Genomic DNA, 26,047 nt, shown 5'->3' with positions numbered 1-26,047 from the left:
GAGCACCAGGGATGCCAAACGCCACATCTGGGGAAACGCTGGTTTAAATGAATAAATGAGTGGGTGAGGGACAATATGGATGCTGACCCTACGCAAGACCTGGGAATGGAGACATTTAAGTGGGGGTGGTCCCTTGGGAAACCAAAATAAGAAACGTGGCATTAGCCTGAGCGGAGCCCCACCCCACCGTGAGGATGGACTTGGGAGATGGTGACGGAGACAGCGAGCCCCAAAGGAGCCAGGAGCCAGAAGCCAGAAGCCAGAAGCTAAAACGCGGCACCGGCGTGGCGCGGGCGGGCGGGGCGACACCGGTGACTCAGGGGGTGGGACCGGGGGTGGGACCGGGCGGGACGGGGCGGGGCGGGGCTCCCAGCGCAGGCGCACGCGCCCCGCCTGGACTGGGGTCCCTGCGCGCGGGAGCCGTGGCGCACTCGGCGGTGGTGGCGGGAGAAGCGCTTCCGGTGGTGACGGAGGCGCCACCGAACAGGTCCTGCAAGTGGCGCTGGCGGCGGCCCGCGGGGAGCGGTGAGTCTCGGGTGGCGGCGCGGCCGCGATGGGTGGGAAAAGCGCAGGGAGCCGGCGGGGATGCAGCGGTGCAGCCCGCGCGCCGACTGCAGGGACACCCCGGCTCAGGGACACAAGACCCCTAACCCTGCGGGACTGCCTGGCCATCTGCCTTGCGCCGGGCGCTCCTGCCACCTGCTGCTGACAGCCCCCCACGCCAGCAGCCTAGTTCCCTGGGCTCCCCAGATGGGAGGGGGTCCTCCGAGCGCGCGCACGCCCCCTGCCACGCTGTCCCCGCGGCAGCGACAACTCGCGGTGGGGAGGCCATCCAAGATGGCTGCTGTGGGACCGGCCACGCGCACGGTCGCTAGGTAACCAGGTGGCACCGACCCCGGCGCCCCTTATGCTCCCTTGCTCCTCGTTCTTGGCTTCTCCAGGAGCAGAGCGGGGCGCTGGGGTCAGAGGTGACCACCGGCCGCAGAGCGGGGCGCCGGGGTCAGAGGCGACCACGGGCCCCTGCCCTGGAACTCACAGTCCAGCTGGGAAGAGATGGCAATAGGCTGGTGCCGGCCTTGCATGTCTGTGCTCTTCTGGTCTGTCCCTTCTGCACAGGCCTCTGACCCATCAGGACGGCATTCACCCCATTATGGCTCCGTGTGCAGGGGATGGAGGTCCCTTCGCTTCCTATTCTTAAAGCTCTGTAGGTACCGGGGTTGCCTTCCTGATCGGATGAGAAAGCTGGGGCTCAGAGAGGCTGAGTGATCTGCCCAAGGTCACCAGCTGGCCACGAGCAGAGCAAGCCTCTGAGTGTCGGTTCCATGTTGCTTCCCCCGCTGGGTTGTCTGAAATCTCCTCCCTCGAGCCCACAGCCTTGCTAGCTGTGCCCCTGTGTGTTTTCTGGAATAGCATTTGTCAGGGTAGCAATGAACTGCTCACCTGCTTGCTTTATTCTCTCCTTGTGCTCCGGGCCTGGGTTTGCCTTGCTCACCTCTCCATCCTCTGACCCAGCAGAGCTCTGCACCACAGGCACCTACCTCCATGAGTATTTGTCCGGCACCTGGATGAGATCCCCATACAGCAGGGGTCCTCAAACTACGGCCCGCGGGCCACATGTAAATACAAATATTGTATTTGTTCCCGTTTTGTTTTTTACTTCAAAATAAGATATATGCAGTGTGCATAAGAATTTGTTCATAGCTTTTTTTAAACTATAGTCCGGCCCTCCAACGGTCTGAGGGACAGTGAACTGGCCCCCTGTTTAAAAAGTTTGAGGACCCCTGCCATACAGTGACTTTACTCCATGGGCCGCTGCCGTCTGGACCCAGGGCATCTTGTGGGTCATTTTCTCAGAAGTCCCGCCTTCTCTCTGCGGCCTCACCTACAGACTTTGACTTGGGTGCCCCTAGATTTCCTCTTCCTGTGTCCATCCCGTTCATGGAGCTTCTTCCGTGTCCCAGGCACCGGAATGGGTGAAAGGAGGTGTGCAGGCAGAGGAGGGGGCTCTGCAGCCTTTACGGTGCTGCACTCAGACTTGGGGTGTAAGATTGATAAGATGAGAGGGGACCCTGGGAGGGTGGGTGGAGGTCCACCAAGAAGTGCGGGGACCTCAAGCAGGTCCTCTCTCCGCTCAGGCCTGTAGGCGTCTGGCTTGCAAAAATGATGGTGTTTGGAGAGAAGGGGCCGGCAGCTCCCACCCAGCCCGAAGATGGAATCGCTCTAAGGGTGCACTCAGGGGCTGGGTGGGCGCAGGCTTTGGGGCCCACGGGGCTTCCGGAAGGGACGGCGCCTGCGGTTCCAGTGAGGAACCTGCAGAGAAGGGGGGCTGTAACCCAGCAGCGGGGGAATGTTCAGGATGCTCTTCACATTCTGGGAGTTTCCTGCTCCCAGGTGGACGGGAATAGGAAGGTGCTGACAGGCAGGGAGCATCGCTTCCGCATCCTCGCTTCCTGGAAGAAAGCGGAGAGGACCACCCCAGCAGAGAGACCTCAGAGCGGGTGCAACTGCTCTGCTCGCTGGCGCACGGAGTGCATGTGGCCTCCACATCCTCCCACTCGGGCAGCATTAGATGCACTTAGTTGGAGTATAATCACGGGTAGAACCTTTCACCTGAGGGTAAAGGTGAAAAACATCAGCAGCAGTGAGTCATTGAAGAAAAATACTGCCCGGCCGGCGTGGCTCAGGGGTTGAGCATCAACCTATGAACCAGGAGGTTGAGGTTCAATTCCCGGGCAGGACACATGCCCGGGTTGTGGGCTCGATCCCCAGTGGGGGGCGTGCAGGAGGCAGCCGATCAATGATTCTCTCTCATCACTGATGTTTCTATCTCTCTCCCCCTCTCCCTTCCTCTCTGAAATCAAGAAAAAAAAATTTTTTTTTAAACTGTGCAAGTTAGCCTAGAAAGTGAAAAATTAAATTAGAATACGTAACAAATCTACACCTAATCATAAGAAGTTCAGAGTTATTCAGTTTCTGGTTAACTACTATTAATTTGTGAAACCTTTTCATAGACAGATTACATAACCTGTGAGTTGATTCTTTCAAGTGGATAACATATTCAAGGGAACTTGTCTGAATTGTTACAGATTGATAGTATTTTACCATTTTTACAGGCTGACACCACCATCTCGGTAGAAACCAATAGAATTTTTTTTAATGAATAAGAACGTCACCCAGCCTAAGATATTGATTAAGATATCAATATCCAATTGACCTTGAGGGTTGGCATGTGGACAAGGATCGTGTTGTCACCTGGGTGTTTTAACGTTAACAGAAGGGAGGGGGTGGGGCGGGGACGGGGGAGACAGGCAGAAGCAGTACCCCCATGCCCGCCTGATTGGAGACAGGACCCACTTCCCACGCAGCCCTCGGCCTGGACAGGAGGAGAGGGTGTGGCAGACAGCCCTGCGAGTGCAGCGCCCTTTGAGGGAGCGATTCCTCGCCCAGCCCCGGTTCAGCCTTCCTGCCGTCACCGGCCTCCGGCCTGGCCACGCCCATAAGGAAGGAATGTGTGGATGACCAGCTCAGAGCCAAACAGCTTGCTCTGCTGTTCAGCCCCTGAGTGCGCTGCTGCCTTGGCAGACACGTCGTCTGGGCCCCAAGGGTCAGGGGTGTGGAGCCGAGTCAGAGCGAACAGCACTGCGGGGCTGGCCCTCTGGGCTGTGGACTTGGCTTCTCTGCGGACTGCAGTTCCTTAAAGGGCTGGAGCAGGACCCAGCCGTCTAAGAATGCCTGGCAAGCCCAGTGCCTGGCGCAGGAGGGCACGCAGTCCTGTCCCCCCCCCCCACCCCCCCCCCACACCCCGGCTGGCCCTGTCTGGAGACCAGGGCAGCAGACACTTTCTGAGCTCTTTCAAACCGCAGTTGTTTTAACCAGTTTCCAGGTTAATGCCTTTGTTGTCATTGTTAATCTTTAGCCAGGGTTAAAGGTCCTTGTTACCAAGTCCCTGATAAAGCACATTCCCTGCCAACTTATTTTCGGTGAAATTATGGAAAATTCTTTTTTCCAACAGTGAACCAGGTGCCTGGCAGGGAGCTAAAAGCTTGAAAGGGAGTTTCTCTTGAGGAAAAGTTATTGTCCTTGCACATTTCTGGCCATCGTTTTGGCTCACTCAGGCAGCAAAGCTCCATTCCATTCTCCTCCCACCCCCATCCCCGCCACGGCCACGGCCACGGCCACGGCATTTACGGGCTGGACTTCAGCCACTGGGACAGCAGCCTCCTGGCCTGGACCTGGCTCGGTAGGGATGACCCGCCCTCTGCCTGCAGTTCACAGTTGATCCGGGGCAATAAAGCCTCTTGCACACTTCAGCTTGCCTCTCCCACCAGCAGTGTGAGCGAACTCTGATCCCCATCCTGCAGATGGGAAAACTGACTCAGCGATGTGAAGTCTCTCTCGGCGACATGCCTAGACAGGAAGGGGCAACATCCACACTGCTGTGGTCAAAGTCCAGTTCTGATTCCATGGGTGGTCAGGGAAGGCACCGAGGGCTGCGGGCCACAGGGCGGGGAGCCCTCAGCGGGGCCCAGCAGCCAGTGGGAGTGGCCGTGGAGTCACCTGAGTGTATATATTGCCCCACAGTGGGTAAGACTGTCCCCGTAACGGGTAGGGCATGTGGTCATTACTTATTTATCATTTTTATATTCTTTCAAACATAGTGTTTCCCAAACGTAACTAACCATTGGGTACCCCTGGTATACTTCTTCAAAGCCAGGTTCCCGGGCCCACCCAGCTCTGTTGAGCCAGGATTTCCGAGGAGATCTCTTTTGGTCACAGCCACCTCTCCAGGGAGCAGGGGTTCTGGGGCCGACGGCTGAGGGTCACACTTGGGCACCGACGCATACTTGAGCAAGTTAGCTAACCGCCTTGGTAGCCAAACTGTTATGAGGGTTAGAGGAGATAATATAAGGCAAGCTCTTAGAATACGTGGTTCTTAGATGCTAGTGGATATTATTAGGCAGCGTCTTAACTGCTGATAAAGGTTCAGAGACCTGGAGTGTGGGATAACCCCAGCTCACAGAGTGGGTGGGGCTGCAATCTAAACTCAGGCCTGCTGCCCCCAGGGCACACCCCTCCCCTCATCACCCACCCTCGGTTCCAAGTTACAGGACAGACAGGGAGGTGCCCCTTGGAGCCAGGAACTCAAGGTCAGCTAACCAGCTGATTCAGGAAACTTAGAACCTGAACAGGTCACGGATGACTAACTGGAGCTGACTGAGGGCTGCTGTGTCGTGGGGGGCGGTCCCTGCCCTTGCACGGCGGCGATGACTATCACATCTAACCTGTAAGGAAGGCACGGTGCCTCCCGGGATGGTTCGTGAAGACTGCGATATAACTTTAAAAGTGGCTTGCTTGACTTAGAGGCCACTGTAGGTTAACTGTCTTCATCACACACTGTGTCTCAGGGGACAGGGAGGCCCCAGGAGAGAGGAGACGGACTGACAGAATGGCCAGTGGGTGGGCAGCCAGAGCAACATATTGATCCACGAAGTCCCCATCCTTTATGGGTGCTGTCCCTGCTACCCCAAAACAGTTACAACAACAACATCAGAGACCACAGATCCCAGGTCCCCATCACAGATGGAATAAGGACGAGAAAGTCTGCAAATGGCGACAGTTACCAAACTGACACAGACTGGAGGGCTGATGCTCCTGGGAGAATGGGCCCCTCATCTTGCTCCACGAGGGCTGCCGCTAACCGTCAACTTGTAAAAAAAACCCGCTGATGCACCGTGAGAGGAGGGACGCCTGTATTTCCGCATCAAGGAGCCCTCCTCCCATCAGCCCCTGACCTCTAAGCCTCTGCTCTGGAGCCTCACAGCTGCTCCCGCTCCTCGCACCCCCTTCCTCACTCCTTCAGACGTGAACACTGAGCCTGCTGGCAATCAGAAAGCTGCCCGCGTGACGTGCACAGCACAACACTTTTCTGTTGACGCCTGCAGGTCCTCACCCGCTCGTGACGGGTCAGTGGGCTCCTCGTTGGGGCCGGGGGGCTTCGCTCAGCCCCCCTGTGCTGTGCGGGCCGCCATCCTGCCTTTCACGGCGGCTCTGAATTTCCAAAGCTGATTCCTGTCCCTGCAGAGCCTCAGGGAATGTGGCGGAAAGATGCCCCCCCCCCCCCCCCCCCCCCCCCCCCCCCGGTGGTAAAGTGAGCGACCTCATCCTGAAACACATTCTTGGGTGCCCTGTGCAGCCCATCCGGTGAGGTGTGGCACTGTCCCTGACCCTGGCCATGCCTGCTGTCCCCAGCATCCCACGAGGCTGTGTAACAGCATGACTCCCCGTTGGACCCCGGGAAGTTCCTCCTTGAGAAGCACCTGTTGTAAAACTGGGAAGGAAGCCACAGGCCCCAAAATGGAACCACTTGGGCTAAGCCCACGACACCAAACCAGAACTTCATACCTGACCTATTTGCCGTCTGGACCCTCCCCAGGGATGGAATCCTAACTGGTCGGTCTGGAATTTCCTGGTCAGCACCTATGGGGTCACAAGGTCATCTGCCCCATTGCTCCCTTTCCAGCCCCCAGGGAAGATGAGTTCATCCTTCCTTTCCGATCCCCTCCCGCTGCTGCCCATAAGGCCTCCCACTTTGGACAGCTCCCCAGGGCTCCTCTGCTTGCTAGAGGCAGCTGCCCTGTTCCCCAACCCTTCAGTAGCCACCTAGGCCTTCATCTACTCAGGTCAGTTGTCATTTAACAACCGTCACCGTTCACTGTCGTCACCGTTCACTGTGAAATACTGTCAGGACCACGAGGTGCTTCAGGACACCTCTCTCATTTCAACCTTCCTGGGGGAGGGGGACAGCAGGTCGCCCGCCCTCGAGGCCTGGGATGCTGGGCTCCTTCTGGGTAAACAGCCTGCAGGGAAACTACATCCCCCCCCCCCCCCCCCCCGCCCCAGACTTCCCTCCTTCCCACCAGGACAACTGGGTCCCTCCGACTGACTCAGTCCCTCCGACTGTAGAAACAACAAAGGCAGCTCAGAAACGCAGCAGTATTTGATGCTGATTGCTTCTCCCAGAAGAAGGCTTTCAAACATGAGGCCGTGCTACTATTGGTTTTATTTTTAACTTTTTCTATTTCCAGTTTCTCTAGAGTATTTCTGGGTTCCCCAAAATAAGGCATGGCGAAATACCACGGACTTATAAAAAGGCACGTGTGGAAGTCATGGAAATTGGGTTGAGATTCGTGGACAGAGTTAGCTTTGGGTTTGGGATATCTCTCTGCTACGAACAGCAGGATATTTGGGGAAGTAGGAACACACCCGCATCGTTACTGGATACGTTTCTGAAGTGTCTGGACCTGTCAGGCTTCATTGGACTTGTCTCTCTGTCCCTCCCAGTCCGCGACCATGTCTGGAGAACTCCCACCAAACATCAACATCCAAGAGCCTCGATGGGACCAAAGCACTTTTGTGGGACGAGCCAGTCATTTCTTCACTGTGACGGACCCCAGGAACCTCCTGCTGACCAACCAACAGCTGGAGGACGCCCGGAAAACCGTGCACGATTACAGGTGACATCGTGAGTGCGCTTCAGGCGGAATATGTTAATAGTCATCATGTTAGCCTGTTACCTTTAAACCTTCACTTAGCAACTTTACGTGTGTACGTGTGTGTGTGTGTGTGTGTGTGTGTGTGTGTGTGTGTGTTTGCAGTGGAATCCTTTTTATTAAAAAAAAATAGAACTAGGAAGACATGTTTTATTCCCCGTTGCTGACCCTTAACACACATATCCAGGAGTCATAGTGCCCCAAAATAAGAGCCGTCCCTCCAACTCCCAGGTACCAATCTGTGAAGTCCCCTTTTCACAGGGCCCTGCCCTTCTCTCCAACACTCGCAATGCCTGCATCTACAGCCACCCAGGCATCCTTCTGCCTCTACTGGAGACAGCGTCATACAACAGGCAGATTGCCCAGAATTAGGGAGGCTGGTTGCTTCTGAGATAAAGTATAATGAACATCTGCATAACCTTCAAGTGGGCCAGGCCTTCTAGGCAGAAACTTCATTTGTTCCCACCCGACTACATAACTACATAACAACTACATAACGATGAAAACCCTCAGGACAGCAGATAACACAGGTGCCTGGATTAGCCTCAGTCTACAAAGCAGGGGGGGAATGTCTGGCCTGGGGGCGTATAAGGCTCAGGCCCTGCCCAGGCATTAGGGGCGAGGTAATTAAATGTTTGACCAAATACAGCTGGCTAGTTTTTAAGTTGATAATTATGTATGGCCCGAGGATGATGTTATGAATACCCAAATGGCCCTTGGCAGAGAAAAGGCTCCCCGCCCTAGATAGTTTGCATACAGTTACCTAAGCCAGTGGTTCTCAACCTTCCTAATGCCGTGACCCTTTAATACATTTCCTTGTTTGTTGTTTGTTGTGGTGACCCCCAATTTCACTGTTACAAATTGAACATCATTAAAGCATAGTGATTAATCACAAAAACAATATGTAATTATATATGTGTTTTCTGATGGTCTTAGGCAACCCCTGTGAAAGGGTCGTTTGACCCCCAAAGGGGTCGCAGCCCACAGGTTGAGAACCACTGACCTAATCAAAGGAGAGGGAAGGAGAGAAGACACTTCACGTTCTAATCTTTTACCTCGCGTTCATCTCAGCAGATGCGCTCATTTCTTTCCACACGGTTTAGAAGCGGGGATAGATTTATTTATGAGGGTGTTTCCTTCCTGGTCCTTTATGTGTCAGCGTAGGGGCCGATATAAAACGCTATTTCACAGTCCGCTTTAAGAGGATGATGGACTAGGCCCGGAGGCTGACGTAACAGAGAACCCCAAACTGAGTCCCTTAAACAACAGGAGCACATCCCCTCCCTGTGCCAGAGATGAGGCCTCTGAAACCAAGAGGAGGGCAGGCCTGTGCCCGTCTGAGGCTCCAGGGAGAGCCCTCCCTTCTCCCTCGAGCTTTCGGTGGCTCTGGGTGCCCCCTGGCTGGTGGCCACATGGCGAGACGTCCGCCTCTGGCAGCCACGGCCTTGTCTGTGCCGCTGCACGTGGCTGTCCTATATGGGCCGCTCATCCTAGAGTGGCGTCTGCAAGGGCCCTGTTTCCAAATGAAGTCACATCCTGGGGTTCCAGGTAGACATGCTTTGAGGGGGAGGATTCCACCCAGGATGGATGGTACAGAGAATATCTAAAGACGCAGAGAAACGCTTACTAGATCTTACTGATAAGAAAGGTGGTTACAGAGCAGCAGGTCTAGTGTGCCGCCTTTAAATAAACACGCGCATAGAGATCTTAGGGAGGATGGACAGTGTGGTCACTAACTCATCACCAGGGGTGCCGAGCAGGTGAAGGCTTCCGTGGTCTAATCGCTGCAGTGAGTTTCTGTAGTCCCTAAATTTCTAGCAATGCATATGTATTTCTCTGGTAAAGAGAAAAAAATAGTGAGCCTGCCTAATCTAGGTTTTCAAACTATAGATATAAAAGTGAACTAATGTTCTTGACTGCCACAGCTTTTGTCCAGTTGTCTAAAAAATATTTTAGAGTTTGCAGAGTTCAAAATACACGTTTAACTATGTCATTTAAAACAAAGAATATTTCAAAGTCGACTGCTTCCCTAGTATAGCAGGTCTGTTTTGGCTTTTCCAAATGACAGCGGGTGTGAGGTGTGGGCTGAAATGTTCCTGTGAAGTGTTACTGTCCTTCTGCTGGTGAAGTTTCGCCGAGTCGGTAATGGACTTGCCGGCCCGTCCAGGAGGGAAGTGTGCCTGCGCGCCGTCCCGCTGCCTGTCCGAGACCGCGGACGAGGCCTTCGGAATGAGCAGCTGTGTTTGTTGTTTCCTAGACAAGGAGTGGTCCCTCCGGGTCTCACTGAGAACGAACTGTGGAGAGCAAAGTACATCTATGACTCAGCTTTCCACCCCGACACCGGAGAGAAGATGGTTTTGATAGGACGAATGTCAGCGCAGGTTCCCATGAACATGACCATCACGGGCTGTATGATGACATTTTACAGGTGAGCTGTGGCTCGGTGACAACAGTTCCCTTCGTATTACAGAAACTTCAAGTAGGTTTGGGTGTAAATGATGTTACTGAAATAAATGACTCCCTGCCGGGTCCCACTCTGCACAGATGCAGCTCCAGGCCTCTGCAGTGCCTGTTCCCTCTGCTGCACAGTATTCTCTCTGCTGCTCAAAGGGAGGCTGAGCTTTTCCCCTAAAGCTCAGACCCACAGGAAAATGCGGAGGAGGAAGAAAGTACAGAGTGTCCATGCAGATTCTCTTTTCCTCCATTCATGTCGGTGCAGGTGTGGCGATGGAGGCGGAGGTGCAGGTGGGAGGGGTCAGGACCACTTAGCCTACAAACGGCTTCTTCTTCTCCCAGGAGAAGAGCCTGACAGTGACCGAGTGCCCACTGTGCCAGGCTCTCCACACATGTAAGAGAAAGTGTGAGTTAGCTCTGTCTTTGCCACGACCCCCTGACCTTGGTGTCACCGTCTCTAACGAGTGAGGAAACTGAAAGGAGGGTCGATAAAGTCTGCCCAGCCACCAGGCCTTACTTCCGCCACCAGGCCTTACTTCCGCCACCAGGCCCTACGCCCGCCACCAGGCCCTATGCCCAGCATCCTCCTGTCACCGGGGCTCGAGTTTTCTGTCCCACAAACGGTGAGGCCGCAGGCAATGGTGGCGGCGTGACGCTCGCTCTGTTTCAGGACCACGCCGGCGGTGCTGTTCTGGCAGTGGATCAACCAGTCCTTCAATGCTGTGGTCAACTACACCAACAGGAGCGGAGACGCCCCCCTCACTGTCAGGTAAGGCCCTGCTGCCCCGCCCTGTGTCCATCCGATGGGGCGGTGATGCTCTCCTGGTTAAAAAGTCTGTTATGGAAGATATTCTCATCAGTGGCCCTTTCCCTCCCGTTCTATCAAGATATTTGTTCATCTGGCCTGATTCTCAGACGTTACTCGTGCCATTGGCGGTGCTGTAGGAAGACAGGTCCCCCTCACCCTCAGGCTCTGCTCCCCCAGAACACACGGCAGCTCAGGCTGGCCTGGCGTGAACCACACGCTGCACCCCGTCTACCCTGTGCGCGTGGACAGACTGCCGGCGCCAAAAGCAGCAGCGTCCACGGTGTGACTGACCTCTGCAGAGGTCAGGGGGCTTTTACACCTGATGGTCTTACACATCAGTCCTCGATGGAGCCAGAGAGGAAGGGAGTGGGTTTGAGTTGTGCCCCCTGAGGAAGTTTTAGACGGGCCAGAGGGATCCGTCAGGCAGAACTTTTAGCTTGGCTCCTCCCACACGCCAGGGTGTTGCCTTATCGCTACAATTGCTTTGACAGTCTGTGTTCTTCTGTCGTCATGGGTAACCAGCAGTGACTGTCACAGCGCCTCGCACCCAACCCGTGAGCTAAAACGCATTTCTAAACAGGACAGAGTTGCTTGGGCTTAACTGTATTTCAGAGATGAGACTTTTTGAAATCTTATACACTAAGATACCATTTTAGGAAGAACAGCATTGCACGTTGGCTTTCAGCATGCGTCTTCACATTTGGAAGTTATTTTATGTTCGTTTAGTGGATGTGCCGCAGACATGTAGGCCGCTGTGCGTTTCCCACACCTGCTGTGTCCTGCGCGCTCACTGGCCCCTTCTCCATCCTTGTCCGTGTTCGGGTGTGTCAGGTCCCTGTGAGGAATCTCACTGTTTGTGGGTTGCTTGCCTTTTCTCCAGGTTACTCCACCTGCAGGTGATGCTGACGCTGTTTTCTGGACTGTCCGCTCTTATGCCCTTGCACCGTCCCCCATCATTTCCTTAAACAAGGACCAGTTTCCCAATGGTCACCGTTGTGTGTGCTGTTCTTTCTCTTCTCAGCGAGCTGGGAACGGCTTACGTGTCTGCAACAACTGGTGCCGTGGCGACCGCTCTAGGACTCAACGCACTGACCAAGGTGCGCGGATCTTTATTCCATGGGCAAGCTTGTAACTGCTTCTCACCGCCTGGCTCCTAGTCACTCCACTGTTTCTCAAAATAGTTCAAGTCCTAAGACTTTCTTATTATGGTCATTCTCTTCGACTGCTTATTTTTTTTGTGTGTGTGTGTTTTTTAAAAATATTTTTATTGATTTCAGAGGAAGGGAGAGGGAGAGAGAGATAGAAACATCAATGATGAGAGAGAATCATTGACCAGCTGTCTTCTGCACACTCCCCACTGGGGATTGAGCCCACAACCCGGGCATGTGTCCTTGACCAGAATCAAACCCGGGACCCTTCGGTCCACAGGCTGACGCTCTATCCACTGAGTCAGACCAGCTTGGGTGCAACTGCATGTTTTAATTACAGCTTCCTTGGGAAGGGGTGTCCCCCACAGCCAAGACGCTGGTCTGTGCCTGACATAGTGCTAAGTTACGTGCTCACCCACCAGAACAGCCCACCAGCGGCTGTGCGGGCAGCGGGCAGCGGGCCTCAGGCCACACCTCTGAAGAGGGGGCGAGCCAACACCTGACCCCAAGAGTTTGGGACTCAATGCCCATCCACACTAAGCTGCCAAAATGTCTGAGAAGTCACATACGCCCCGCTAGAGATATACAAATACCGCTAGGTAACAGGTCGAGAAAGGACTCCTGGCCTGAGTTTCTGTACACAGGACTCTGCATTTTCAGCAGTTTTCAGGAAGCAATAAGCACTGCCACCCAGGAATCCAGGAAAAGTGAGACCATGCTTTCGGATTTCTCCTCTGCAGCACGTGTCACCACTCATAGGACGCTTCGTGCCCTTTGCCGCCGTAGCTGCTGCGAATTGCATCAACATCCCACTGATGCGGCAAAGGTCAGTCATGGGCATTTCTAGAAATGGCTGTGCTTACAGTACAGACCGTCCTCGGTTACGTCGGACTCAACGTACGTTGTTTCGTGGTTACGTCACCATCTCCCATTTATTTATAAAAAAAAAGTTCCGACATTTCGATGTATGTACATATGTGCTTTATGTTTTTTATTATTTATTTACCACAAGATCAGGTATTGTTATCTTTCTTTTAAATTTTTTTACTGTTTCACTTCATTGCTGCTGTGTCTGTGCTCCATGTGAGTGACGTAGGTGCTTATGTAGGTGGGTTCCGACTTAAGGCGAAAATCGCGTTACGTCGCTGTAGGAATGGATCTCCGACATAACCCAAGGACCTACTGTCGTAATGAGATTCTTATAAGAATTCACTTCGTTGAAACTTTTAAAATTATTTTAATATTTACAGATAGAATCGTATGAGATTGGGGATTTGTGTCAAAATAATCTGGAGTTGGAAGTGAGGATGGGTCCACTGATGGACAGGCTTAGCCGCTGAGCTGCTAATTCCTGGGACAGGCTGAGTGCAGGAGCTAGAATACCCTTTCTGCTTCCGTATCACAGCGGCTAGAACAGCTGTGGGCAAACTACGGCCCGTTTGAAATGAATAAAACTAAAAAAAAAAAAAAGACCGTACCCTTTTATGTAGTGATGTTTACTTTGAATTTATATTAGTTCACACAAACACTCCATCCATGCTTTTGTTCCGGCCCTCCGGTCCAGTTTAAGAACCCATTGTGGCCCTCGAGTCAAAAAGTTTGCCCACCCCTGGGCTAGAAGCACCCCTCACACTCAGATCTAGTTGTGCCAGGGCAGCAGAGCCGGTCTACACACAGGAAGTTTGTTCTCTCAACAGGTCCTTCTTTTCCCCCAGAATTTCCTTTTGGAATTTAAAATAATATTAATCTATATCTTTGGAAGGTTTTTTTTTTTTTTTTTTACAATTTAGAGAAGAAAGAACAAGAAAAAACATTTTGGAATGGATAATGAGGAACAGGGTAAGGGCAGGAGCTGTAAGGGTAGCGTTGGGAACTGTCGCTTTGTCGCTGACTTGTTACAAATACCCCTTAGCGCCATCTACTGGTGACTCCTGGGCCCTCCTCGGGTCCCTCAGCGCGGCCACGTGTCAAGGTCTACCTTTCATTGGAAAGTCCCTCTAACTTGCACATCAGCATAAAAATCACCCTTACTCTTCAGTTAGCATAGTCACCCAGTGAGGCGTATTTTCATTAAAATTGCGACTCCTTTTTGTATTACAAAGTTACTGTGTTATTTTACTTTTGTGCCTGTTGCACGAGGATTAAACCTTTTCATAGGATGTAAAAAGAGACTTGTTTGTGCCAAAATGACTCTTGGGTGGTGACTGGATTACGTGGGGACTTGAACTTTCGGTGGTTTCACGAGGCACCTGTGAGCACCTGGCGTGCGTTTTGCTCTGCAGGGAACTCAAAGTCGGCATTCCCGTCACCGACGAAAACGGGACCCGCTTGGGTGAGTCGGCACAGGCTGCACAACAAGCCATCGCACAAGTGGTCGTCTCCAGGATTCTCATGGCCGCACCCGGCATGGGTGAGTATGACTGTCACCCACCCACCCACACACCCATCCACCCACCCATCCCCCATCCACTTCACAAACACAGATTGAACAAGTGTTTGTGCATCAGTGAACCAAGCACATCCCTCCCCTGCTGTCGGCTCCTTCAAGGTGAGAAAACCTGAAGCTGAGGCTCAGAAGTGGGGTAACTCCCAGGGCCACCCACAGGGCATGTGCCTGGCTCAAGGCGGAGTCTTTATTCTCTGCTCCGTAGGGCTGCCCCACCCCCATCGGGGTGCATTTGTTTTATGGGTACAGGAGGCAGACATTCCTGATGTTGGCACTGTTCATACTTAAAGTTAAATGTAAAGTTCTCCTCACGATTATAGAGCTTCCTGGCTGGAAAAGAGCATTACATTATTTTTCAAAATTCCAGAAAACGGGAACACTGATTTTCCCCCAATCCTAAAGTATTTGAAAGAATTATTGCAGATGGCTTCACTCTGCCGTGGGAAAGTGCTTAAAAATGACATAAGCCTTTTGTCAACTTGTTGGGGGCAACGTGAGCTAAAAGTAGGCATGAGCTAGCGCGTTCAGCGGGTCTCCTTTCCTTGCAGCCATCCCCCCGTTCATCATGAACACCCTGGAGAAGAAGGCCTTTCTGAAGGTGAGTCCTTCCATTTCCCATCCAGCCCTCACACGCACCGACTCTTCCTACCTGAACCCTGAGCCAAGCATTCGAAGGCCAGTGGCACTCGGGCACTTATGTAGATGAAAGATGGTTCCGGAACATTTTATTTCCAATCTCAGATATTTGACAAAGCTCCCAGGAAGGAAAATTGCTGCCACGCCTTTCACTGTCAGAAATGGAAAAGGGGTTTGGAGGCAGCGTCACGGAACAGTGAATTGCCCGGTTTATTTTTCTTTGGGGAGCATAACAATTTGTTAATCTGTGTGCTGCCCTCATTTGACTGACACACCCAGGTTGTCACCTGGACACACCAACCCCTGTGAGGAAAGGGCCCTGGTGGGGACCAGGGACTGTGGGTTTCTCATGGGGACACTCCAAGGAACGAAGGGAACGAGAGAGCCAGCATGACACTCAGTCGCACGTCCCATGTCAACGCGTGAGGCTGCGAGATCCAGCGCTTCCTTCCCTGGCTGTCCTGGTTCTGGGATCATCTCGTCTTGACCACCTCTCTCCCTTCCTCTCTAGTCCACTCCTCCCTCCCTCACGTTAACCTGTGCGACGTCCTCTTTCACCGGAGGAGTCTTCGGGGACCAGGGTACGCCTCGCACACGAGCTCTGGGGTCACCATTTCTAACCACTAGTGTTGCCTCTTAACTCCGTTGGCCGATGTCATGACAACCAGTTCACCACTTGGTCGCAGCTGTTTCTGTGGCCTTAGTTATGGGACCATCTCCTCGTCGCTCTTTATAGTGTGCATTTTGATACCACTTTTGAAAACTAAAAATCTAACAGTACTTATTCTCCAAAAGACTGACCCACTCACTCGTTTCCATTTTTAAAAAGCGACAGGCAGAATGTCTGACGCCAGCCACAGCTTTAACCATACTGACAGAGAGAAGGCCAAGAGAGGGGAGACGCGGGGGTGAGGGGGTGCTTGCGGGGCTTCTGCTCCGTCCCAGGCCCTGGCCTCGGTGGTTTACGAACGTTACCACGTGCTTGGGAAGCGGGTCGGGCTCTGCCTGCTCGCCCGGATGGAGCCAGTGTTAGGGCAGCCCTGTGGGCGGAGCGGCCTGCCTCCCAGCCAGGAGGGGGATGGTAACAACAGCGACCTGGACCCACCAAGCACCATTGAGATCACATGTGCCAGGGGAGGACGAGAAGCCGTGGCCTCCACACGTGCGTCTACTGACAGGTCGGGGGCAGGGGGCCGCGGGAAGTCGGGACTAGCATGCGTGTTGCAGTGTTCCCCCCGTTACGCGAATCACAGTCCACCTGGACCTGTAACGGGGGCTCCTTCCAGTCCATCGGCAGAAGAAATGGTCGCCAAGAGACTGTATGGAAAGTCTTCAAAATAATGTCTTTCTCGTCACAGAGGTTCCCGTGGATGAGTGCGCCCATTCAGGTTGGACTGGTTGGCTTCTGGTGAGTAGAATCCCTTCGAGATCATTCATTTCTCTTTTAAAGACATGCGTGCAGCACATGAAGAAGGAGGAGAGGGAGGTGATGTGGGACCCAGTTTAGAAAATGAGGCCATCCCAGAATACCTGGGACTTACGGTCCCGATAATGAGCTGGAAGTAGACTGTCTTTAGGGAAGCTTACAACATTTGGGACTGTTTGCATGATTCTTTCTTAAACTCCTGTTATCTCTGATTTTTTAAAAATTATTTTGGCAGTCATTGGTGTAATAACATGATACAAATGGAACCTGGTTTTTGAGGCTCAAAAGAGAGGAAGGGGCTGTTGGAAAAGCAAACTAGACAAACAACCTGAGAAGGCGACTATTTCCTAGTGCGCTGATTTGCCTTTTTTTTTTTTTTTTTTTAAGTTTGGTATTTGCTACGCCTCTGTGCTGTGCCCTCTTTCCTCAGAAAAGGTATGTGTTTGTTATTCTTCGGGACGATCATGCGTTTTCATCCGACAAACCAGACCCACCCTGAGTTACAAGTGTTACTTCACGTCACAGGGGCTATTGTTCCATTTCACTGGTAGGAAAGTTGAGGCTCACGCAGATGAAGGAAGCCAAGGTCTCTAAAAGGAACAGCTGGAGGCAGGAATCAGACGCATATCTGCTTAATTTCTAAACTTTCTCTACCTCCTCCGGCACCACCTGGAAATGCTCCTTCTTTTGTAAGAGGGGAACTCCGGTGCAGACTGGCTTTTATGAAAATGTAAATGTGGCTCGTGCCATCCCGTCCGTGGGCACGTGCATCTGTAATACAGACGCCTGGGAATGTCAGTCGCACCCCCGGGAACAGCCATTACACGCCCTCAGCTCCGGGGTCGGTATGTTTGCTTCCCTTCTTCCTGCTTGTTTTCTGCCTTTTGCGGTGGTTCTCAACCTTCTGGCCCTTAAAATACAGTTCCTCCTGTTGTGACCCAACCGTAAAATTATTTTCGTTGCTACTTCATCACTGTAATGTTGCTACTGTTCTGAATCGTCATGTAAATATCTGATATGCAGGATGGTCTTAGACGACCCCTGTGAAAGGGTCCTTCGACCACCAAAGGGGTCACGACCCACAGGTTGAGAACCGCTGCTTTAATCCTTTGAGTGCCAACCAATATCCTAGGAACTATGCTAAAATTGCCAAGGCATTTTTGCTGATTTTACAGCGGTTTAGGAAAAAAAATTATGACAATTAGGCAGATAAATGCCAGTGGTCAATTAGAACTACAAACATTCGGCGTCGTAAGTAATCTGCACTTCGGTGCCATCTGTCAATACAGAGTGAACTGCTAGCATCTAACAGTGACACTGCAGGAGGAGCACGGTAGCGCTCCCGGCACTTTTGGTGAAAGACAGGAGGAGGGGGATCGCGCTCCGGCATGCTAGAGGTTAAAGCCTCCTTGTGCGCTTCTGTCCCAGGCTGCTGTGGGTGTGAGCACTGGATTGACAGGGGTGTTAGTGCAGCTGCGTCTAGTCAGCCGTGGGCAAACTACGGCCCGCGGGCAGCCCGTTTGAAATGAATAAAACTAAAAAAAAAAAAAAGACCGTACCCTTTTATGTAATGATGTTTACTTTGAATTTATATTAGTTCACACAAACACTCCATCCATGCTTTTGTTCCGGCCCTCCGGTCCAGTTTAAGAACCCATTGTGGCCCTCGAGTCAAAAAGTTTGCCCACCCCTGGTCTAGATCTAAGTCTCCCGCTGCCTCCTGACCCGGCGCCCGGCGTGGAACGGGTTCTGCTGTGTGGATGGGGTGTGAAGGCTGCCGGCCTCTGCCCTGGGGCTGCGCCTGCGGGGCCAGGTCCTGGCTCCGGGTCTGTCAAGCCCTAGGCAGCCCTAGGCGTGCGGAGGAGGCTCTGGATGGGGCGCTGTTCCAGATGACCTTTCTCAGGTGCCTCCGCCGGACAGAGAACGCCACCATTCACCGGCCCATCCTCTGTCCGTGACCCCGCCATTCTTAAGCAGAGAAGTCACCCTATTCACCCCCAGGTGTGGAAGCCACGGCCCCCAGACAGAGCAGGACATCCCAGCCCACCTCAGCCCCTGTAACCACTGTCCTTTCTCCCTCCCCAGTTCCATGTCCGTGACCAGCCTGGAGCCTGAGCTGCAAGCCAAGCTGCGAGAGAGCCACCCTGAGCTCCGCCGCGTGTACTTCAACAAGGGACTGTAAAGGGGGAGGACGCCGGCCCAGCCCGGCCGCTCGGACCTGGTGCGCCAGCGAGGGAGGCCTCCCGCCTGGCTTCTCCCGGGCACAGACCTTCTCCAAGACCCACGTCAGCCTGTAGAGTCGGCTGCTCCGTCCAGCACGGCGCCGGGTGGGCCAGGCACCCCCGTCGCCCTCTCACATCTGAGTCATGGGATAATGAACAGAAATGGCCTTCCTGTAGCTTTTATGGTAATTGTTTCCTCAAAGACAACAGTCCAGCCCTCACTTCAAGTTTTTAAAAGCGTTGCTAGGCACAGAGTAGATGCTCAAGAAATTGATTATCAGTCAGTACAAAGGAAATCAGGTAAAATACTGAGTTGTCATCCCACTCTTGTTTCAGAGCAAGGCCATGGAGGCAGTGATTTGCAGAGCGCACAGCTCTGATGCTAAACTATAAAACATAGCGCGTAGGGTAAACCCTGCGTCGCGGAACCGACACGCGTGGCGCGGCATCCTGCTCTCAGGAGCTGGGCACTCCCTGCCGCTGGACGTCTCTGGTCGAACCTTAAATTGCTTCTGTTTTACGTTCCTACGAAAACGTTATACCTGTTGGCTTGATATTCAATTACATCAAACACTCAGATAACTGCCACGTGCACACGTCAGTGTAGGAAGCGTGTTCGGTCCTGGTGCGGCGTGCCAGGACGTTCGCGTTCGTCTGGCAGATTTCAGGAGTGAGAGCAGGGCCAGCCCCTACGGGTCTTGTCTCATCCTTGCTGATCTCATTGGCTTTCGGGAAGATTCGGACATCATGTGTGTGAATCGGTGGCTAAATGATTTTACTTGAAGGTTGTGTACTGCATCCGCCCTGTTTGAAAATAAGGCTCCATGGACCACTGTTTACATCCCTGTAGTAGTTTCACATTTAATATAGTTCATGCAATAGAGACTGTGTTTCCGGTCTGTCCGTGTTCACCGGTGCAGGCAAGGCAGTGTGCCCTTGCGGGTATTGATTCCACTGTAATTCGGAGACGTGTAAGTGGGAAAACGTACAACAGCGCTGGCAGATCTCTGGCAATGAGACGGGCTGAGTTCCCCATCCAGAAACAGGGTGTGCCTCGTGTGCGTTCCTCTTCTCCGAGGCGTGGATTGGCCACTCGGAGCCTTCCTTTATGCCTCCAAAATGTTCTCCATTTTTCCGTCTTAAACCCTTTGAAGCAAAAGTGGTTCCCACAACACATGCCGGCCTTGCGTGTGTTTTGTTGCCATAGATGCTGCTCTTGAAGAAGTGGTCGAAGCCTGAAATTCAGGGCCGTCTCCCTGAGGTGCTTCCAGGGTGCCCCTACCGAGAGCCCAGCCCGGGAGGCCCTCCCACGCCCGGCTACCCCAGAATGCTCACCCCCTCACTGGGAGCCCCCCCAGAATCCTCACCTTTGCTGAAAAAACAATGGCTGGGCAGAAGGTGGATAAACTGCCATTTTTAGGCGCCATTATGAAAGGGATAGCAACTGTGGAGCTTTGTCTACTTAACATTATCGTAGGAGCTCTGGCTCCTGGCTCTTTTATTTCCTGTCAGCGTAACCGTGGTTTATAAAAAGGAACAAATGGACAGGATGCCCTTGGCCACCTCCCAGCGACCTGGAGGACCGCTCCCAGGAAGTGCAATGGCTGGGAAAGGCGCCGGACCCCAGGCAGGAGTGGCCGAGCGCGTGCTGCAGGCAGCGGCTGTTCAGTGTTAGTGCAGTGTCTTGCCAGTGTGGGGATCAATGTACTGTTCCAGTTCAGCTGGATGAAATGTTAAATAAACTCAGAATGAAAGCAAATCCTCTCTTTTATTTGTACGTAAAGCATCTGCCGATGGTACCTTCCATTCAGACATACTGCCTGGGGTGCCATCAGTATCTCCCAGTGGGGAGATATTTCTGTTTTATGCCTTTAGCGGGAAATATATTTCTAGTTGTGGCCACCAGCCTTCCACCTTGCTGACCCCACACATAGAGCCCCCACCCCGCCCCACACAACATGACTCCAGGCGTGTGAATGATGAGCCGGGACGGGCAATTCTGCTTACACGCAACTAGCACCATGGCACGCGGGCAGGCAAATCTGCTTCTGGGTCGGTTGTCAGATTCTGATGGGGAACTAGCATTTGCCACAGTTTACAGAGAAAATGCAAGCAACCCAAGACGGGAGCCTTATTAACAGACTAAGGGATGATGAGAAAGCATTTCACCCCTCGCGTCTCTGCATGTCTTGCTACCATAACCCTGTTCATCACGTCAGTCATTTAAAATATCCAAGAGCTCGGGTCTCAGGGTCAGAGCCGTACGGTCTGGGTTACTCACTTACATGCACTTGGGCTGCTGACCTTCGGCTCTGTTTGTTTGGAGAAAATCGGTGCCTCTACCTCATGGAGTTGTAAAGATGAACGAGAGAGTCCCTGCGCGGCGTGTGCGTATTGCCCGGCGTACGGCAAACGTCTAAATACGTGGTGCCCATCAGACATTCACTTGCTCTCGAGCAGTGGTTCTCAACCTGTGGGTCGCGACCCCTTTGGCGGTCGAACGTCCCTTTCACAGGGGTCGCCTAAGACCATCCTGCATATCAGATATTTACATGACGATTCATAACAGCAGCATTACAGTTATGAAGTAGCAACGAAAATAATTTTATGGTTGGGTCACAAAATGAGGAACTGTATTTAAAGGGCCAGAAGGTTGAGAACCACTGCTCTAGAGACACTGGACATGGTTCCAAGTGCTGGCTTGTCACCAGGGTAAGACGCCAGAACCCTGGCAACCTCCCAGAGCTCACCCCAACCTCCTAAACATCAGGTTGAAGCGGAGAGATGGAGATGCTTGGCTCAATCTTTCTAAATTGTCTGACAATTAAGGTTTTGCCTACATGAGACGCAGGCCGGCAAAGCGCTCACGACGCAATGCTGGGCTGCAGGGGCTGCTCCAGGCCACCCCGGTCCCCGGAGGACCAGCACGGAGCCGAGACCTCACTCCCAACCTGAGATGTTGGCAGCCCTGTCCAGAAATATCACCACCCAGAACCTGCTAACGAAAGGAGTTTTTCCTTTGTGTTTTCCGGGTTTCACTGAAAGCTGAAGAAAAATAAGCTTGCGTTTGGCGGTGCTGATGGACACAAGGCAGCGATTTTCAACCTTTTTCTTCTCTTGGCGCACATACACTAATTACTAAAGTTCTGTGGCCTGCCAAAAAAAGATATATTTTTGCCAATCTGGGGAAAAAATAGGTATAATTTTGATTCATTCACACTGGATGGCTATTGTGTCGTCTGTTGTCATTTTTTTATTTGACATTCTAAGGAAAAGAGGGCAGTGCCCCTGACTACACAGTCAGGTGTTACTGCATGTTTTAAAAATTATGGGGCACACTGGCCGAAATCACTGATACAAAATATCACTTAGACCCCCGATACTCAAAGTGTGGTCCTTGACCAGCCGCCCCCAAGCTTGTGAGAAGCGCGTGTCCTGGGGCCCCACCCCCAGGCCTGAGCCAGGAAGTTCTGGCTACACAGCCCATCCCTGGTGCTCCCGAGATCTGAGCTCATTTACCCGCCCTCGCCAGGTTCCACACTGACCCTCAGGGGCCAGCACCCACAAGCGGCGAGGGCACAGGCCTCTGCTTGCCCCTGCCGTGCCCCCAGCACAGAGAGCAGCTGGCAGGAGCCCCGGTCCCCGTGGTCACTGGTTCACCCTGGGCTCTTTCTTGGAATTGGAACAAGTGTCCTTAATTTCCAATGTCCCAACGCGGACAAAATCAGTTTTGTGCCACGGAAGGGTCATCGCTAGGATGTGGAAGGACCACGGAATCAGGGGCTTTTCTGGGAACAGAGCTGGCAGTGAGCATGACCCCTGGGAGTCTCAGGGGCGATGGCTGTGAGTAGCCAGTCACAGCCACTGCCCGGAGCCAGCCCTCTGCTCCTGAGACCCGCTGCCACGAGGCGTCTGGGGCAGAGAGCCCATGACATCCCCCCTCGGAGAGAGAAGGCACTGAGCTCAGGTGAGTGGGCTGCACGGTGGCCCGGCCACCATCGGGGTCCACACCTGTCCAGCCCCTCCAGCAGCAGGAATGACTACAACCAGCTCTGGTAGATCATTTCATGATGCAAAGTGGTGTGGTGCTGCTGTGACCTAACTTGGACAGTCCAAGGACTATGAGAGGTCAATTCTGTCACACACACACAGGAAAGGTTAGTGGGTCACACAGAGTTCAAAGTTAAAGTTAGGTCAGTGAGGCCTAGGAGGGTCCCTGTTAAATAGTCGTTAGGAGCAATGGCTTTCAACGCGTGATCCCAGACCAGCAGCGACAGCACTCCCAGGCCTAGGAATGCAGGATCTCGGGCCCTTTCCACACCAGCTGAGTCAGAACTCTGAGGGCGGGGCCCAGCCAGCTTTCAGGCTCTGCGAGTGGCTCTGACACATTGGCAATTGAGAACTGCCGGGGGGAGGTGGGGGTGGGTGCTGGAGTTGGGTTCAGTTCAGCTCCGTGAACTGAGTCAGGCTAAGCTCTCCAGACCTGTTTCCTCATCTGTAAAATGAAGGTAACACTACTCCCCTCTGGGCAATTGTGAGAATCCGCAGGTGTTAACGGGACAGCACTCACCCTGTGCACACTCAGCCCATGTGGGGTCTCAGAGGCCAAAGTGGGACAACACTGCTGGTGAGTCTACGGGGAAACTGGCCTCTGGGGCTGCGGGTGGGCGTGCAGATTGCCGTGATCCTTCTACAAGGCAGTTTGGCCATACTTATCAACAAAAGCACACGCACCCCTTTAGGCATTGCCACGTCTAAGAATGAATCCCATGGTTCAACCCCCGGTCAGGGTGAGTATGGAAAATATATATATATACCAATATACATATGTGTATATGCATACCAATATACATATTGGTATACATATACATATATCTACATATACATACACACACACACATCCTATCTAATAAAAGAGAAACATGGTAATTGGCATACGACCGCTACCCTTCCCATTGGCTAATCAGGGCAATATGCAAATTAACTGCCAGTCAAGATGGCGGCCGGCAGCCAGGCAGCTTGAAACTAACATGAGGCTTGCTTGCTTCAGTGACGGAGGACTCCAACGTTCCCCGCCTGCCGCTGCAGGCCTCTGAGCTGCAAGCAACTATGTAACAAACATAGAAGCTAAACAAAACCCCAGAAACCTTCCGCAGGATCGCAGCATTGTAAGCAAAGGCCAGAAACCTACTTTCAGCAGCGGAGGCCTAAGAGCTGGAGCCAAGCCTCAAGCTAAAGCTGGCCCAGAATAAAAAAATAAAATAAAAATAAAAAGAAAAAAAGGAGTGGTTGGGAGCTTCAGTCACCCCCAGCCTGAAAACAGCCCTCAGCCCCTCACCCAGACTGGCCAGGCACCCCAGTGGGACCCCCACCCTGAAGGGTGTGTGACCAGCTGCAAACAGCCATCACCCCCTCACCCAGGCTGGCCAGGCACTCCAGTGGGGACCCCCACCCTGAAGGGTGTGTGACCAGCTGCAAACAGCCATCACCCCCTCACCCAGGCTGGCCAGGCACCCCAGTGGGGACCCCCACCCTGATCCAGGACACCCTTCAGGGCAAACCAGCCGGCACCCACCCATGCACCAGGCCTCTACCCTATATAGTAAAAGGGTAATATGCCTCCCAGCACCGGGATCAGCGGAGCCGCGAGGCCTCCCGGCACTGGGATCAGCGTGACAGGGGACAGCGCCCAAACCCCCTGATCGGCCCTGCTCTGTGTGTGACAGGGGGCTGTGCCCCAACCCCCTGATTGGCCCTGCTCTGTGCGTGACAGGGTACAGAGCCCCAACCCCTGATGGGCCCTGCTCTGTGAGTGACGGGGGCAGTGCCTCAACCCCCTGATTGGCCCTGCTCTGTGCATGACAGGGGGTGGCGCCGCAACCTCCCCATCGACCCTGCCTTGAGTGTGACAGGGGATGGTGCCCCAACCCCCCAATCGGCCCTACCCTGAGCGTGACTGAGGGTGGAATCACAACCTCCCGATCGCCCTGCTCTGTGTATGACAGGGGGCGGCGCCCCAATTCCCCAATCGGCCCTGCTCTGAGCCTGACCAGGGGCTGCACCTAGGGATTGGGCCTGCCCTCTGCCACCCGGGAGCAGACCTAAGCCAGCAGGTTGTTATCTCCCGAGGGGTCCCAGACTGCGAGAGGGCACAGGCCGGGCTGAGGGACCCCCCTCACCCCCCGCCCGAGTGCACAAATTTTTGTGCACCGGGCCTCTAGTCCTATATAATAAAAGCCTAATACACAAATTGTCCCCTTGATCAGGAGTTCAACTACTCGCTATGACGTGTGCTGACCACCAGGGGGCAGTGTGGAACATGGGTGCTGGCGACGTGGTGCTGGCAGTGGGCTGCAGTGTAGGCACTGCCGGCCCTGATGGGCCCCAACGAGAGCGGGGCCATGGCAGGATGGTGGAGCAGGTGAGCAGGCAGTGCCAGGCCAAGGCGGGTGCAAGTGGGGGCCCGATTGCCCCGCTGATTGCCCCACAGATGGCAACCGGCAGCAGTAGGGGGCGGGGCTGCCTCCTGGCTCCCAGGTGCTGAGGGAGCCAGGCGGGGGGACCCGGCCCCAACCGACTGCCCCATAGGCGGGATGGTGGAGAAGGTGAGGGGGCGGCATCAGGTCAAGGCAGGATGCCAGGCGGGGCTGTGGGGCTGGGGGCACAAGCTGGGGCCCGATCCCCGCAAACCACCCAGAGGGACCCCATCCATGCACAAATTCGTGAACTGGGCCTCTAGTGTGTGTGTGTGTGTGTGTGTATTCCCCTCTGATGAGAACTTGAAAAAAAAAAAGAATTAATCACACAGATGAACACACCGAGGTTCACGGAAGGCCTGGCTACTCCCCACCACGCATGGGGAAGGTGGAAGAAGGGGAGGTCGGAGGGTTGGAGGGGAGGTTGGAGGGTGTCCCCAGAGAAACTGCCAGCAGGAAATCAGCAACAGGACACCCAACAGTGAAATCATCCTTTCAAGAAAGAAGGTGGGTAGTAACCGTTGGCTTTCACAGATAAACTAAATGGAGAAGCAGCAGCTCTGGATGGTGAGATCGTATGTCATGTTTAAATTTTCTCCTTTATGCTTTTCTGATTTTTCACATTTCCTTCTGCTTCTGAACTCAGGACATATTAAATGCTATTTTTAAAAACCTCTGCAGATGATAATCTCATTTTTCCAATAAATAAATGCATTGATATATATAAAAGACAAATTAGCAGGATATACACCAAAATGGTTAACGGTTGGTGTCCCCGAGTTTACAAGTAATCTTTATTTTTTTACAGTTTTCTGGGTCTCGGATTTTCTGGAATGCAACTGTATTCATTTTAAAATTAGAGCAAACACACGTTAAATTCA

At 53.2% G+C, this 26,047-nt stretch overlaps 1 protein-coding gene across 6 annotated transcripts; it reads left to right on the top strand.

Moving 5' to 3' along the window:
* Positions 1–368: 368 nt before the first annotated feature.
* SFXN1 (sideroflexin 1) lies at positions 369–20,449 on the top strand. 6 transcript variants are annotated; one of them, XM_036312980.1, is made up of 12 exons: positions 370–525; positions 7,342–7,514; positions 9,808–9,978; positions 10,675–10,773; positions 11,834–11,909; positions 12,701–12,786; positions 14,243–14,370; positions 14,955–15,004; positions 15,554–15,623; positions 16,401–16,450; positions 16,856–16,903; positions 18,554–20,449. In XM_036312980.1, the coding sequence occupies exons 2-12, from the start codon at positions 7,351–7,353 to the stop codon at positions 18,581–18,583; spliced, it is 972 nt and encodes a 323-aa protein (XP_036168873.1). In that variant the 5' UTR covers positions 370–525; positions 7,342–7,350; the 3' UTR covers positions 18,584–20,449. The 6 variants fall into 6 exon arrangements, with proteins under 6 accessions (XP_036168875.1, XP_036168877.1, XP_036168873.1 ...); XM_036312982.1 differs by lacking the exon at positions 16,856–16,903 and having other exon boundaries at positions 369–525; XM_036312984.1 differs by lacking the exons at positions 16,856–16,903; positions 18,554–20,449 and adding an exon at positions 16,704–16,812 and having other exon boundaries at positions 369–525.
* Positions 20,450–26,047: the final 5,598 nt, after the last annotated feature.

The sequence above is a fragment of the Myotis myotis genome, unplaced genomic scaffold (assembly GCF_014108235.1).
Source record: "Myotis myotis isolate mMyoMyo1 unplaced genomic scaffold, mMyoMyo1.p scaffold_m19_p_6, whole genome shotgun sequence".
In the NCBI taxonomy this organism is placed as follows: domain Eukaryota; kingdom Metazoa; phylum Chordata; class Mammalia; order Chiroptera; family Vespertilionidae; genus Myotis; species Myotis myotis.
Note: the sequence above shows the minus strand (reverse complement) of the source record. Positions and strands in the feature narration are given on the sequence as shown.